We start from the raw sequence: 17,008 nt of genomic DNA on the forward strand, positions 1-17,008 counted from the left end.
GCGCGATGCCCCTCACGCTTACTGCAGCCTAGCAGGTAACCTTATGCCACGTTTTGACTGCTGACAGCAAAGCTTTAATGTAAAAATGTCTGGATTTAGCCCAGCATGGTAATGTACGGCGAGGAAGGCCGCAGCGGTGGCTCTGACCATGTGTAGGCACTGTGTCCTGGTCACTCCTCTGCTCCCGGTGTTCCCATACGGCCTTTGTCCTCCCTCCGGGCACAGCGTGGCTCCCAGGTTGGGTTTGTCTTAGCATCCTCACACTTCAATTCCTGGCCTTTCATCCTGTTTTCCGTCACTCTTAAAATAAGGGTAAGACAAACTGGCAAGATGATCAACTGTTCAAAACTGATTTTTCTGTGGTGAAAGCTGTGCTCGGTGCCTGGCATGCCGTCCCCATATTGTGAGCTTTGCAGCAAAAGGATAGCCTGGAAGTGGCCCAAGCACATGTTTTTGCCTGAAGGCCCCATCAAAACCCAAAAGAGCAAAGTCAGCGAGACTGTGAAATCCACTGTTATTTCATGTAGCTGAATTCTTTTTTTTTTTTTTTTTTTTAAATTAACATTTAAAGCTGAATCCCTACCTGTTACTAACCAGTTAGGAAATGAGAACCATGGTATAAAGTGCCTGCCCTAAAAATACATCACTGGATAAAGTAATTTCCCTTAAAGTTTAACCAGAAAAAACTAATGGGTTGTCTGCTGTTCATTTGCTGAAGAAATTACTGCTCAGGATTAACCTTTTTTAGGTATCTTGTAAGTCTAATCAGTATTTTTCCTTTTCTGTACTTTCAACATTAGAACACCTGATATTTTTAGGATTTGGCAGTGGGAACCAGTCTGCCTTTATGAAAACAAGTACTTGTTCATTACAGATGTGTATGAGTGATTTCTCCATCTCTTGTTTTGATTCAGCTGAGTGTGTGGCTGGCATCTGTTTGGCTACTGGAGAATATAAACCTCAGCTAGAATATAAACATTGGAAGTTTGGTTTGTACCCTTAAGTATGACCAACAACACATTGCAGACAAGTGGTGTTGCAAATAAAGTCTTGTTTTCCTTTTATGTATTTCGATCCGTTATCTATGATACTCATAGCTGGTGTGCTCTTTGGAAGTGATCTCAGTTGAGCAGACCTATTCAGCAATACTGCAACTTTGTTAGATTTTATGTTTGAAGTGCTACAAGTGTTTAAAATTTCTATTTTCCCTGTAGCGTGGCTGCTCTTAATAATATCCAAATACCTAATGCTGTTTGTTAACAGATTCTGCAGCTCAGTAATGGCTCAGTACTTATTCTAAAAACTCAATTCAGCATCATTTTTCTGTGAATTTTCCGGTGTTATCCCTTGAAACACATGTCTTCTGACACTGCCTGCTCATCATTTGGATAAGCCAAAGCATATATTTTCCAGTTTTGTAGCTTGTTTTGCACAGAAACCTTTACAGAACTTTTTGCAGCTTTTTCAGAAATGCCGCAGTAGTGTCATGTTGGAGTGTAGAGTATCCCAAGACAGCAAGAATATACCAAAAGGCAAGCATCAGTTTTTAGATACTTCGCTCCCACTTGAGACTGCAAGGAGTTCCAGCCTATTTGAGTGGGAATTGCCCTCATTTCGCAAGTACAGGGACAAAAGATCCACTATCTATAAAACAGGTATGAGGAGCCCATTTTCCTGTGTGCCATCATTTGATGTAGTATCTTTTCCAGCTTCTTTCTGTCATAATCTGCCTTCTGCATGTAGTAGAATGGTTTTAGGATCTGCAGAGACACTAACAGCTGTTCTGATTTTGGCGCTCCTGTGCCTCAGTTAACAGTAGGATTTCCACAGTGCTTTAAAAAAACCCTTACCTAAAAGTAGCTGACTGAGGCATTTATTGACCCTCGTTTTAAAAATTTACTTCCTGGTGCAATATAACTGGATCATGGGGACAAATATACCGGAATGTTTGGCAAAACTTACAAGTCTAATTATTCAGAGACTTTGATTTATGCAGGTAGCACAGGAGACTCTAAAACTTCGGTGTTTGATTCAACTCTGACATTTTTTTGTTGTTGTTACACAAATTCTGTGTGTTTCTTGCTGAATCAGGTACTTGGTGTACTTTGTGACAGTGAATAAATTTGAACTGTGCTTTATAAAGAAACTTTCACCTTTGGGCAAAGTTGAACAGAGAACACTTATTCTAAAAGTTGTTTACTGGCAGGCTTTCTGCAGTGTAGCTATAGTAGCCATCAGAAGTTCAAGGAAATCTTTTCAGCACTGTTCTTTTCCTGTTCACTGTGTTTGAATTGAAGTCAGATCCTTGCATTGGTTTTTAACACGGTGGCGGGGCGGGGGAGAGGGAGATGGTGTATCTGCAACTTTCTGTGTGGCAGGGAAGAGGTTGTAACACACTAAAGTGAGACCACATCCTGTGTGGCCGTAGATTCAGTCCTAACATAAAAAGAAGCATCTGAGAACACCTGGGTATTTGATTGCAGCTGTTAAAGTGTTGAAATGAAACATGACAGCTTTGAAATAACACCCTAATAAGGTTTTAACTGTTGAAGTCAGACCTATGCTAGTTTCCAGAGCAAAGTTTTGTTCCATTTTCCTTACTAGTTAATTGTTTAAAAACTGACATTAAATGCAAACACTGTACCACACACATTTCCAGCAGTGCTTAGAACAAATACAAACTTTTGTTCATTCCAGTGGTCCCAGGACTGTATCATCAGCAAGTCTGGTGAGGCTTAGTAAGATCGGGGCCACATAGGCCTTTTTATTTCACAGCAGGAGGCTTTCAATACACAATTATTTGCAAATACTTGAGCTGTCATAAAAGAGGGGAGCTATGGCTATGAGCTAGTAAATACCTAACATTTGTACTGTAAGATCGTATGCAGTTGTGGATGTAATGTGCTCTTTCCTCAAAATGATCCAGTACCATTCACGTTGCTTACTGTTACCTGTCTAAAGCAATATTTTCTCTAATGGACGCCACGAAGGTGTAGTTCAACTGTACACAGGCAAACAGACATAAAGGAAAGAAAAATAAGTTGATATTTTATGCAGAACTTCTCTTGTGGAACCAACCTCTTCTTGTTTTGTTTTAAATACTCTCTTGAAACTGGAGGTATTTCCACAACCAGATCAGTCTCTGGGTGACTATTAGAGGTGGTGAGTGTCTGTAAGAGCACAAGCACGATGTGAGACTGAATGAAACCAGCATCTTCCAAAATCTACCTAGAGTCTTTAGAGTATTTTTCTTGTGGGAAGGAAGGGGTGTAATCCAGAACAGTCTTCAGGTTTCCATCAAATACATTTTGTTTGGACCGTTGTATTTCTGACTAAAGAATTATTTGACAGGCGACTGAAGCTCTGAGGACTTTTCTGTATCTTCAGGGTATGTTGTCATCTCTTTCTAAGCAACAGCCCCCAGGGAAGTTCTGGCAAGTGTTACGTTTTTATTTAGAGTATAATTTTCTGGGGTTTGGGATATGGCTGCACTGGAAGGCAGGAAGATGCCAGGTGGCAGCAAGGACAGGGCAAAGTGTGAGCACCCAGGTGGTAAGCCCTGCAGGGCTCCGAGTGGGTGTTCTGGATTTCAGCACATGCTGCTGCCCACTTATCTTTACCACTGCTGCTATGCAGATACTACATCTTTGTTTGCTACCTACTTGCTGTACTAAATTCTTCATGAGGTGGCATTTACTGCTATCAATGGCAATGCAGTATTGGTGCTCTTCACAGCTGAGTAGGTCAGCTTTGTCTTTTTTCAGCTGTAGAAGTGGCTGGGACTGTAAAGGAAAAGTGTTTGAGCTGGGGGGGGGGGTGTTGTAAAGAAGCTGGGTAATGAACCAGAAGTCTTGACAGTATTGCTGGCTGGATCTGAGAGGAACATGTTGCAGTTTGAGATCCACGTGGCTGTTGCTCTGAAGAGGGGGCTGATGAAGTGCTCACCTGAGGACAATTCAGACTAGCCTGCTGATCTGGCGGAAAACTAATTGTTTAATCTTTTAAGTTATTTTTCAGCTGAATTGGCTGGCCTGTTTCTCAGTAGAGCTATAAGATTACAGGTAGTAAGAAAAGGGAGAATTCCCCTACTTGACAGCAGGGTGATTTTTTTCTTTTTTTTTTTTTGATCAATCTGAGCAGATCAGGAAATTGCAATTCAAACTCTATGAAATTCTTAAGTTTGAGCACCATTGTCCTCCAAACTGATGCCTGTTGAAGGCCAAGTTGGCATTATTTTCTTCATTTGTAGGCATGATACAATAAGACCTGTGGTTTTCAATTAAGAATGTGTTTTCTTTTATGTCATATAGCATTTTTTTGTAGCTCTGAATGCTTTTTATTTCCTCAGTTATCATTTTGTGATGCCTTCATACTGTAAATATATAAACTGAAGAGTATAAGAACTGATACAGTATATTTGGCCCACTTTTACAAGCTGGCAAAGTGCTCTGAATGCAGTGGATGTGCTGGCTCGAGTTTCCTCTGCAAACCTTGTATGATTGTCCAGTGTAGCTGCTTAATTTTTCCATTCAAATTCTTTTTTCAGAAATTATTGCACCTAAAATGGATTTTTATTTTTAGGAGCTAATAATAGTCTTTGATAATTTCTTGCAGTGGAAGTCTTGAACTTTCAGAGTCAGAAATGATCAAATGTAAATAAATGTAAGGTTGGATTAACCACTAAAGTTTTGGGTTTAGAGCTTTTTGTTTACACACTGCATTGGTCTTAAAGAGGTAATGACTGCTAAGGTTATTTAATAATATTAACTTTCTACTAGGTTGAAGGGGTTTGCTTTTATTAGAAAGTGCTCATTTTCTGGTGGCAAACTGAGGTCAGATTTGGAAGTGAAAATCTGAAGACTAAAGAAACATATCATGCATGCTACTTAACTTGAGATTATTTCCTGGTGGATTGTCATAACTTTATGAATGAATTCACTGACATTGCTATTTGTTGTTGTTATTTTGATTTCTGCTGCCAGGTAGTAGTTGATAGGATTTCAGTACTTGTTGCATTGCTTTTCTGTCAACCTGTGCATGCTGGATTGGTAACATACCACTCCAAATTCCCAAACGCTAAATTCTGACCTAACTCTCATGAGACTGTTTTGTCGAAAGTTAAAAACAGAAGCTGTCCCTGAATATCATTCTGTTTCTGAATGAATGATAAACTGAGATCCTTCATCTTTCAGAATAAGGCTTTCTAAATGCTGATGCCTGCATAACTCCCTGCAAAAAATTGCTCCTCAGATGCAGTTTGTCGCTGAAAGTGGAGCTGATAGTTGACTTTGCCCTCAGTGACTGTGTAGTGTCATGCAAGCAGGCTTTAGATGTCAGAGGAACAGTGCTATTTTGGAATGGGCGATTAAGTGCTTTAAACACAGTAAAACTTTCCCTTATTTTCTTTGCAAATTCATCTCATTTGCTTGCACATACCACAGTAGTTTCTCTAGCAAATGAGGCATGAAACAAGTGCTACATTCAGTGCATAACTCTGGTTTTGTGTGCAACCAGCTCAAAGTGAGGTGGGGCCCATAGGAGGAAATATGACTGTAAGTAAAACACTGTGGACTTTCAATACTTCAACTAACAACATTGTTAGGTTTTTTTAATATGGTATTTTCTGTGCTTCTCTGGATCATTGAAGATACTCGGTTACCCTTTATTGGCAACAGTTAAATCCATAATCCCCTAATTCATAGTGTAAAAATTAACTGGTGTCAGTAGCACCTATTATTTTCTATTCATCCGGTAATATAAGAGAATTAATTTTGCTAAGGCAGAAAATGAATTACATGTAAGTATCTGGACTGGTGTAGGTAGCCACCTGCCAAAATGGCTCCATACTAAAAGAAGCAGTTCAGCTTTTGATTTGGAAAGGAATACTTAGCAAAATTTAGCCAAAACCACCCTTAGGGTTGTTTTGGGTTTGGGGGGGGGGGGGGAGGTGGGGGCAGCGTAAAAGGAACAAATGTTTTCATCTTAGAGGATAGGATCCTTACTCAGTAGGGAGGCTTGCAAGGAGTGTAGACTTCACAGCTAGTAGTCCAAAGAAAGTAGATTGGAGCTTCTTATCTGAGTCACAGCCAAGAAAACATGACCTAAGGCCTAATCTGTTGACAGAACACATTAAAATGACCAGGAAATTTGCTGTGGTCCTGCTGGAGATGCAGTTCTCTGCAATAAGAGAGAGATTCCCAGAAACGTGTCAAGTTGTTTGCAAAGTTGGGAAAAAATGAAGAGGTGGAGCTCAGAGGTGCTCCTGCACGTGTATATATGGCAAACTTTTCCATTAAATTGTAGTGTCACCAAGTTTGGACAGATATCATGGGGGTGGACAGCCCATGTAGAGGTATTAGCACTAACGCACAGATAGTGATTGCATCTTTATGCAGTAGGTAGTTCCATATCCTGAAAGCTTGAATGGAAACTGAGCAGATCCAGGAACATCTTGGTGTAGACCGTCTACCATAACAGTCATTATGTTAAAAATGCAAGACCTTACTGTCCTTGTCGCCCTTTGTCCTTTCATCCTGTTCAGCACATACTCCTGTCCATTTCCTTCTGTTCTCATAGTCATTGAATCCTCCATGAGTTAATTTAATTTACTAGTTCAGATAAAGCAACTGGTAGGGGATTGCATCCTTTTCAGCTGCTGAGTTTGGGTTAGCTCACAAGAAAGCCTGGTGGGCAGCAGAGCTGGTGTGCAGGACTAACTGATACCGCACTGACAGATTGGAGGGAATGGGGCTGGAAGCCTGGAGGTGAGCCTTTCAGCTGTGGTGAGCCTTTGGATCAGCTCAGCTGCTCGTACACCACTTTCTCAGCTGTAGTGACTTTCCCTGACCCGGTCAGGCAGCAGAATTGATTTGGCATGAGGACAAGGCTGGGGCGTTTCAGCTGTGAAGTGCCATAGCTTACTGAGCCCAGTTAGGGACCAGTAAAGGTCTGGCATGTAACCACTCTTGTCTGCGACTTAGCTGTAATGTCGCTCTTCATTGAGCTGCCAACTCCTGTGCATAGCTATGGAAGCTGTAGCACGGTCTTCTGTAACAGAGTTTTCAGTCTTCGCCTGCTTACCTCTTGATTTTGTTCATTTACGTCTTAATCCTGAAGGCAATAGATCTTAATGCTAGGCTGTTGTGTTAAATTAGTTGCATGAAGGAGTTGACTTGAAGCTGAAGTACTTTATGCCTATTGAGGGACATGATGGAGGAATTTTAAAGCTATAAAAGCAAACAGGGTTTTGCGATTGCAATTTAAGGTATCTAGTATTGCAGCAGTAGATACTCTTAGTAATGTTTGTTGTGAGAAATTTACTTGCCTCTTATGCATGTTGTTTGAAGTACAGATTGAAATTATGGACATACCATGAATGCTGAGTGGACAGAAAACCCCTGAACAGACAAACTGTAGTTGAATGAACATCTTATCTTTTAAAATCACTCTAATTAGGAGAATGTCTTACATGATGGACTGTTGAAATGTCTTGCAGGTGGATTCACCAATGAACTTGAGGAACCCACATGATTTGGTAATACTAATGAGACAAGAAACAACAGTTAACTACCTCAAAGAACTGGAGGTAAAGCATAATGTTAAGTACTAATTTCTGAAAATACAGATTTTTTTTCACAGGCTTTTTAGTGATAGATTTAGATGGAGAACAGAAGTCATTATTGGCATAATTCTTCTTCAGTGAAAGGATGAAGAATTCTTCAGACTTCAAGAATTTTGTGCCTCAAGTTTGCTCAACTGGTAATCATTGTCCCCAGTTGCATCATTCCCTGTTGTTATCCATAAATCCTAACTTTTTAAAGTCAAGTCATTTAGGTACTGGATTCTGTTGCTATATTCCAGAAGAATACAGAGCAGGTCACCTCTCTTTTTCTTCAAACCCATTTATTATTGAAAAAGGATCTGAGAACACCCTTCTGAAAAGGGCTTTAATGAACTTCGAACTGATAACTTAAACTAAAGTTTAAATATAATGCAGACTGGGCAAGCTAACAGCTCACAGCCTTTCTTCTGGCCATGTACTCCTTTCTCTTGTGCCAGCTTTGGTTTTGTCAGATTAGTGTAACTAGCTAACTGGGAAGTTAGATGAGCACCAGAGGTAGCTTCAGGTGAATGGGAGAAGTGGAAGGGAGGGGAAAAAAAAGCAGGACTGCCCCTTGTTTGACTGTATTCAGCCAGTCTTTCTCATTGAGGTATACTCATTTTTGTGGTAATGGACATTTTAGCTATGGATGGAACAATAGTTGTAAGATTTTCAGGACATGGGTTGTGGGTTTGGAAATCACGAATGTATCATTTGTGGCATACAAATGACTTTCAGCAGAAGTTATCTATTTTAAGATCTTGTACAAGTTGCTACTACTGTATACATCTCTAGTATTGCATTTTAGCATGTAATCAAATGTGTATGGCTTTAAAAATGCAGTTTTTCTTCTCATTTTACATATACAAATCCTTATGATATTTAATGGGTTTTCAGTTTGCAGATCTAGGTGAGAATTAAATACAGCTTACTGTGCTGGGACAGATCGTTAGTCCATTCACTGCTCATAGTAATCAATATCCATGAGCTTTATGGGGCGAAAGGTAGCTCCTAAGGCACATTATAAGATGATCTATAGAAATTAGTCTCCATTTTTGTTTTAGCCTGCCACCCCAGTTATATGTAGCACCCTGAATGGTTAAGAAGTTCATCTTGTTTGTCATCTCTAATATTATTTCCATGAGGTCTTACAGTGGAGGAAAAGGGTCCAAATATGGAAAAGTTGAAATACTATTAACAACTATTTCTTCTTTTTCTGAATGGCCTACCACGAATTTGGAATGCTATTAGCCCTCTTTTTAGGTACAGCAGGAGAAATAAGGGCCTGTTCAAGTCATATTATCCCTAATGAAAGTATCTATATTCTATCTAAATGAAAAAATGTCCTACAGATGTTATAAAATATAGGGAAATATTCCCAGAATTTGAAGACACTGTTTTAGATTTTCTTCAAATGGACTTTGTTTTTAGGAAGAAGTTGCACTGTTCAACTCCTAACAGCTATAGTTTGCTTTCATCAGTATACATTCTTCTGTTTCCTTTTTTTTTGTTCCTACAGAAACAGTTAGTTGCTCAAAAGATTCATATAGAGGAAAATGAGGACAGAGACACAGGGCTGGAACAAAGGCATAATAAAGAGGATCCAGACTGCATTAAAGCAAAGGTGCCCTTGGGGGACCTAGATCTATACGACGGCACGTACATCACCTTAGAGAGTAAAGATATCCGGTAATAAGATGCTTTACATTTTAAGATTTTTACTGAATGAAAAAAATCAACAAAACCTCTAAATGCAAGTAAAAAGAAAAATGTATCAGTGACTGTTCTTTAGATCATAGTTGTTTTATTTTGTGTTAGTGTAGAATAAGATTGAAACAACCTCCGTCACTAATTATGAAAGGGTATGACACAGAAGTGCTGTCTCCCCCAAACTGTCCATGTTAGCCCTACCCTGAAACTTCTCCATTCTATTCCTGGGCTCCCAGTCGGTTCTACTGCTGTAACTCTGTACTGATATGACCAGACATCAATTAAAATGAAGTGCATCATGTAGAAGGGGGTTGAATTTGCTTGAGTGTGCTTTGGGTGTTTTGAGTTAGATACACTTCTTTTAGTGGGAACTGTCTTGACTTAAATTTGAATGAAATTCTGTTGATTACCAAGCTGTTGAACCTTCTGGTCATATTTCATCCCCTGTGTTTAGCAAGTAAAGGGTGTGTGGACAGTCTACTTGACATTCAGCTTCATTGGTAATTCATCTTCAGGGCTGACTTTTGGTTTTTTAGTTATATTTTTTTAACATATCAGATGAGTACTTGAAGTGGGAAAAGATTAATTTTATCCTCAGATACCTTCATTTAGGCTTCTCACTAATACTTGGGGTTGGTTGGTTTGTTTGTTTCAGTTGAAGAGTCTCGTAATCTGCATGTGTTGCCATTTGCCTGGCAGATAGATCATTAATCATAGTAATGATACACTAGGTTGATGCTGATACATTTTGGAGGCTATCCAAATGTTGATGTTTTCTCTAAAGCAGACAAATTTATTTACTTTATCCTATAGTGATGACATCCTGATACAACTGAAATCTGGGAAGACATCAGAAATGGTCTAATGCACTCAAACACAAGATTTTTGTAATGGTCAAATCAGAATACTATGTCTGTCAACTACAATACTGTCTCTTATGAACTTTAGGAGTATTCTAATCTGGAGTCTGCTGTGTTATGTTGTTATGTCCTCAGCCCTGAAGACTATATAGACACAAAGTCTCCAGTGCCTCCAGACCTGCAGCAGCCAGACTGTACAAAAGTTCTAGATCTTCCATACAGTATTCATGCTTTTCAGCACTTACGGGTAAGCGAGCAAATGCAAGTATGTTTTTTTTCCCTGTCAGGAAGAGGAATAGAAAACCCTTACTGACAGTTCTCAGTCAAGGTTGAAAAGTATTGTAATCTTCCAAGACTGCTTCAGAGCTTCAGACTTTTTTTAAACCACAGTTGTGCCCCAGTTAAAGTACCTGCTTATAGGAGGACAGTTCCATCAGGTATATAGATCCTGTTTCTTTTTTTTATTGTTTACCTCATTTTAGAGGGCATTTTTAGGAACGTGGAGTATTTTGTTTTCATAACACACGTTTCATTAGTAAAATGGTAGCTTTCACTGGAAATGCTTCTAACTGGTGAATTGTTTCAGTTGAAAATTGGAGAGCACTAAACAGGGTTGTTAAACTGTATGAAGATCAGGGTCAGGAAATTGTTTGCAGGCTTGTTGGTAGCCCCTGACAAACTTGACTGTCTCTTTGGTATCTGAATGCCAAGCCCTAACCCAGAGGATGAGATAATTGTTCTTTACTAGTACAAAGTTCATCTGCTTTAGAAAGGTTACAGTGGAAGTGTGGTGCAAAATTGGTTTTGTCAACAGTATTATATAAGCAAATTTTCTAACGCAGGTGCAGCTTCAGTGCTTATGTGTCTAACTATTTTATTACAAGTCTTTAAAATAACTTTTCATCTACAAATAAGGATTTTGTTACGGACAAAATAGGAACTGTAGGTTTTTAGTTCTGTTCCTGGGTCTGGATGTATGTTGTGGTTTAACCCCAGCCAACAGCTAAGCACCATGCAGCCACTCGCTCGCGCCCCCCCCCCCCCCCCAGCACCCAGTGGGGTGGGGGAGAGAATCGGGAGGGAAAAAAAGTAAAACTCGTGGGTTGAGATAAGAACAGTTTAATAGGACAGAAAGGAAGAAAATAATAATGATAATAGTAATAAAATGACAATAATAATAATAATAAAAGAATTGGAATATACAAAACAAGTGATGCACAATGCAATTGCTCATCACTTGCTGACCGATGTCCAATTAGTTCCCGAGCAGCAATCTGCTTCCCCCCAGGCCAGCTCCCCCCAGTTTATATACTGGACATGACATCACATGGTATGGAATATCCCTTTGGCCAGTTTGGTTCAGCTGTCCTGTCTGTGTCCCCTCCCAACTCCTTGTGCCCCTCCAGCCTTCTTGTTGGCTGGGCATGAGAACCTGAAGAATCTTTGACATTAGACCAAACATTACTTAGCAACAACTGAAAACATCAGTGTTATCAACGTTCTTCTCATACCAAACTCAAAACATAGCACTGTACCAGCTACTAGGAAGACAATTCACTCTATCCCAGCTGAAGCCAGGACACTCCTATAGCATTCACAAGCAGAGGCTGCTTTTGGTTGCTTCTAGTGTTTGCATGTCTATAATAATATATATTATTCATCTGTCAAAGGTGACATTATCCTGTCAAGTCCCTAAGATCTTGATATGAAAGAATAATAGGAATGTAAAATAACCAAGCTGTAAATTTCCCTGGGAGTCATGCTGTTGCATATATTTCTCTACTTTTAAAGTGTCAGAAAATACCTATATTCAATTTTTATTTTAGGGTGTCCAAGAAAGAGTTAATCTTTCCGCACCCTTGTTACCTAAAGAAGATCCAATCTTCACATACTTATCACGGAGGCTGGGAAGAAGTATAGAGGAAATAGGTCATCGTATTTATGACGGGCTAATGAAGGTATGAAACCGTAATCTTACTGTACGCACAGAGTGCTAGAAGGGTCTCACAAGACTAGGTATGCCTGGTACATGCAATCAGATCCAGTACTAGTTTTGCTCATATATTTTTGCTTTACATTTCAGTTACAAAAGGCAGACTAAAAACATTTTCTGCTAGGCAAGCAGAGGTAGGAGAAGGCATCATGCAAAGCCAGTAAATAGACACTTACTGTCATCTTCAATGACTCATGTATTTGGGTGGTCTGGAAAGCCACATTCATTGCTCTGTCAAGGTAATAAGAGCTTTTAAACAAAAATGCAGGTACTTAAAGAACAAAGAAACAATAGTACTGAATTGTGTATGTTTTTATTAAATGCCTTCCTGCAAAATACAGGAATTCTCATTGAACTCCAGCTAAGCTGCTGATGCTTAAACTACTGCCACCTCTCATTTTGTCTCATTTTGAATTTTTATCTATCTGAAAGGCAGTTCTGTTTCTTTAATACATTTATGTGCTAGTTCATTCTTCCTGAATGTTCACAACTATTGCCAAATGGCAGCTTTCTAGAGGAAGAGGATAACTTAGAGCAGGTTTGGTGCTCAGCTTTCCATCCCATACTAATTAAAGCCCTAATTAGTTCATGTCTTAGTACAGTTCATGTGTTTCTTTTTACTGCAGAACTCATCTTCATGGGTACTCTATAATATGGCTTCTTTTTACTGGCGAATAAAGAACGAACCATACCAAGTAGTAGAATGTGCTATGCGTGCCCTTCATTTTTCTTCAAGGTAAGAATTGCTAATAAAGGTTTCTTTTCAGATTGCTTTTCTAGTTAACCTAGTTAGTAAACAGGTTTTGGTTCCTAAGACTGTATCCTAAGGAATAATCCATATTACTTGTTCTTAGTCTTTATGTGCTATACTAGGCATATATATAGTTTAGATATTTTTCTATTGAATTATATATTTAATATGTGACTGAGGAATGAAGGTATCCTTATGCATGATTCTTACACAGTCTGAGCTTCTTTTAATGTCTGTTTTTTCTTTTTTTCTTTTCATTTTCTTTTCTTCTTTTAGGCAAAATAAAGATATTGCACTGGTGAATTTGGCAAATATCCTGCACCGGGCTCATTTCTCTGCAGATGCAGCTATTGTGGTCCATGCAGCTCTGGATTACAGTGACTTCTTTACCAGCTATTACACTTTGGGAAATATATATGCAGTAAATACTATCTTTATTTTCCAAGACTTGTAGAAAACTGAGTATTATTTAATCTTTCTGGCTTGACTTGTAATGCTTTACTCTCTTACAATGTGTCTTGTGTTCCACGTGCATTTCACGCTTAATGTTTAAGATTTTGTCAAGGTATTTTCATCCAAAAGTCTGTCTTTTAGTGAAGTTTTTTTATCTGCGCTTGGAAATAAAGCCCAAGGCCATTCTCTTGCAGCCTTTCTTTAGCAGATATAGTGGCTTAAGTTTCAGAAATGATAGGCTGCTTGTTACCACAAATTAAAATTTGAGTTAATGACTTTAAAAGTGGAATATTTTTTATTAAATATTACCAAACAATGGCTAACTCTCTCTCTTGGTCATCTTTCAGATGCTTGGAGAGTACAACCACTCAGTCCTGTGTTACGATCATGCTCTACAGGCCAAACCAGGGTTTGAGCAAGCTGTAAAAAGGAAGCATGCTGTCCTATGTCAGCAAAAACTTGAGCAAAAATTGGAAGCCCAGCATAGGTAACTAAAGAAGCATCCTAGTGGCAATTCATACAATCTCACTTTTGTTGTTCTGTTGCAGCAATTATTTACATTTCAAATAGAATAATTATTTTCTTTGACTATGCAATAAAATTATTCATAGTAAGGAACCCAGTTGAAAATGTGCAACACTGTAGGAAAAGCTGATTTTAAAAAGCATTCAAAGTAAATCTTTTCTACTGTTGAATTTTCAAGATCACTTCAGCGAACATTAAATGAATTGAAGGAGTATCAGAAGCAGCATGACCATTACCTTAGGCAACAAGATGTTTTAGACAAGTACAAGCTCATCCAGGAGGAACAAATTTTGAGGAACATCATTCACGAGACACAGATGGCAAAAGAAGCTCAATTAGGTACAAATTTTTAGAGTTCATGCTCATTATAGCAATGAAGAATTGCACATACTCAGATTAATGTCAGGACATAACTACTTTATATATTAAAATGGCCCTGAGTGGCTGTTGTATTTTGCTTGTTAAAACAAGGGATTGCTGTACGTTCTTGAAGAGGGTTTTTTCCAAGTCTTTTGAAGACAGAGTTTCCTCTGTGCTGATTAAATAAATAAAAAGGATTGACCGAACTGGGGGCAGAGGGGTTGGCTGTATGCTGTCTTTGTCTCCTTGGAAAGCTCACTTATACAGTAGAAAAAATGTTTTGTGCTCTGCAGGGAACCATCAGATTTGTAGACTGGGCAACCAGCAGCATAGCTTGCACTGCCAGTGGGACCAGCCTGTTCGTTACCACCGTGGAGACATTTTTGAAAATGTGGAATATGTTCAGGTTTGTCTGTGAATTGATACTACTGCTCTAAGTTGGTCCCGTTTGCCTTATTAGCAAAATAGTTCCATTTTTTTGAGGCTTGACAAAGGGGGGACATTTTGGGTGTGGCGATTATAGTGAGAAATCATTTAGTCTCTTCCAGAGTGTAAAGTATTTAATGCTAGTTTCTTTTGCTAGTAATACAAGCTGAGATCGACTGTGGATTACATAAATTTAGAGGGTTTATTGTATAAGACTTTGTCTTACTTAGAAAAGAGAACTATTAGAATTATTTGAATTGAAAAACTTTACTTTAGTCCAAAGTCTTAGTTTCCTGTGAGTTACCAGCCACTTCTATATTGACTCCTTTGCTTTTTAAACCTGCATAGAACAGCCAAGTTCTTTCTAGGAAGTACAAGTATCCTCACTTGAGGAATTACAGCTTTCTCATAAATATACTACATTTCAGGCATGCTAACAGGAGCATAACATGTTTAATTTTCCAGTTTAATTTCCTTCAAAGAGGATAGGAAAAAGCATTAGGCAGCTAATGTTAATGAAGAGGCAAAGGTTTTCTAAGGAGTTAGTTTTCTTTTCTAATGTACATGTGGTATATGGAACAAGAATTATTCTTTAGCGGAAAGAATATTCCAACATAACAGCTTAGTACAGTTTTGTGAGTATTTGCTGATTGTATATCTTGAATTAGACAGTTCACCAAGGAAATCTGATACAGGAGTATTGAGAAGTTTTGGAAGCAAGTTACATACTAATACTGAAAATCCAGACTGACAGCCACCCAAGCAACACCACCGCTGTGCTAGAACTACAGATAAAGATTATGGTTTCATTTATTTTGCAATGTGGAATGTGTTCTGGAGTTTCCCCTTAACTAGTTTAAGAAACAGGAATAATTATTTTTAATTATGCTATGTTTTCTCCTTGGATGTTCTTCCTATTTATTATAATTATATAAATTCAGTTTATCAAGGTAATTTTGCAAGCCATGAGTCTTCGCTCTAGTTCAGGTCATAGTTACTATGCAGTCTAGATAAGTTGATTTTGTTTGCGGTCTATTAGAAATGTTTGCTTGGTACCCCCTAGCATTTTTTTGTTGATTTGCACTTGTTTTCATTGTTGACTTATTTACAACATGAATATTACTTTTCCATGATGTCAGTGGATCAAGAGGCTTAAATTTCCACTTTTTTTCTGCTACCCAGATTTCAGCTCATCAGTGAGGCTTAACTACATAAATGGTGGGGGAAAAAAAATAATGCACAGAAATTCAGCCAGTAATATACCATCTCTTCATTAAATAATGTTTTTCTATTGTTTCTAGTTTGGTGAAGACTCTTCAACTTCTAGTATGACATCTGTGAATTTGGACCTTCATGCAAACCAAAGCGACCACAGCCAGTCCTTGCAGTCTTCCCCTGTTGCTCGTTCTATCGTTTCAGTGTGGAGTGTAGAATCCAATAGAGTGAGTGAAGAGGATAAGCTTTGCCTTTTCAAAGAGGAGTTGTGAATCTTGTCCTTGTTTATGTGAAACTTCTTACCATTTGGGCTACAGTTTTGATGTGTGGGAGCACTGGAGAGTGAATCATTCTGAATTTCTTCAACATACAAGCATCTCTGTAGTTTCTCTGTACCAGTTTCCCATCATTTGAAACTCTACTACAGCACAGAGGGGGTTGTTCTTAGCTACCTTTGTAAATATCTGCTGCAAATAAAGCAGTACAGCTAAGTAAAGATAGAAAACTGAACTGCTGATATTCCAGAAAAGATGGAAAAATAATAGTTTTAAAGATCTCTGCTCTTTTTTTTCCTCCAGACTATTCCTTATGTTCTTATTAGCTTGTTAATTAGAGTATTAAAAATACTGAGAAAATAATAAAAAATAATTCCTTTCCCCCTTAGGACAAACAGCATATTCTTTGGCCTCAGCGATCAGAGTGCATGAAATCTTTCCCCAAAATTCCTGATCCAGAAGAACTGCCAACTTATTTCCTGCCTCCAGAAAATAGGGGATTCAGGCAAGTGTTGATGTTTAAAAATTATATTTGTAAATTTTCACACTAATGTCTTAATGCGTATCTTCTTTCTGGAGAGGATGGGCGTAATTCGTAATCAACAGCACAGATGTGTTCGGACCTCTTTCTCTGGCCATTCCACAGGAGGGTGTTTGACTTTATTGTTGTCTTTGCTGTAACTGTAACAGTCAGATCCAATTTCATGGTGATTCTTCCCTGACTGTTAGTACAAGGTGAATACATGGAATATCTACAGTATTACTAAAAGAATGAGGATTTAAGCACAAGTCTGAATGTCTTGTAGAGTATATTTAAAAAAAATTAAAGACCTTGAGAGA

General features: G+C 38.5%; 1 protein-coding gene across 2 annotated transcripts in view; it reads left to right on the forward strand.

The window, feature by feature from the left end:
- Nucleotides 1–17,008, forward strand: part of TTC17 (tetratricopeptide repeat domain 17) — a 62,184-nt gene that overhangs the window by 7,201 nt on the left and 37,975 nt on the right. For both annotated transcript variants that reach the window (XM_075030949.1, XM_075030948.1), the window contains exons 2-12: nt 7,496–7,585; nt 9,120–9,289; nt 10,306–10,417; nt 11,997–12,128; nt 12,790–12,899; nt 13,191–13,335; nt 13,715–13,854; nt 14,071–14,231; nt 14,546–14,658; nt 15,980–16,120; nt 16,558–16,673. In XM_075030949.1, the coding sequence (XP_074887050.1) occupies nt 7,496–7,585; nt 9,120–9,289; nt 10,306–10,417; nt 11,997–12,128; nt 12,790–12,899; nt 13,191–13,335; nt 13,715–13,854; nt 14,071–14,231; nt 14,546–14,658; nt 15,980–16,120; nt 16,558–16,673 (1,430 nt within the window). The remainder of the gene's footprint in view (nt 1–7,495; nt 7,586–9,119; nt 9,290–10,305; nt 10,418–11,996; nt 12,129–12,789; nt 12,900–13,190; nt 13,336–13,714; nt 13,855–14,070; nt 14,232–14,545; nt 14,659–15,979; nt 16,121–16,557; nt 16,674–17,008) is intronic.

This window comes from Buteo buteo, chromosome 6 (assembly GCF_964188355.1).
Source record: "Buteo buteo chromosome 6, bButBut1.hap1.1, whole genome shotgun sequence".
In the NCBI taxonomy this organism is placed as follows: domain Eukaryota; kingdom Metazoa; phylum Chordata; class Aves; order Accipitriformes; family Accipitridae; genus Buteo; species Buteo buteo.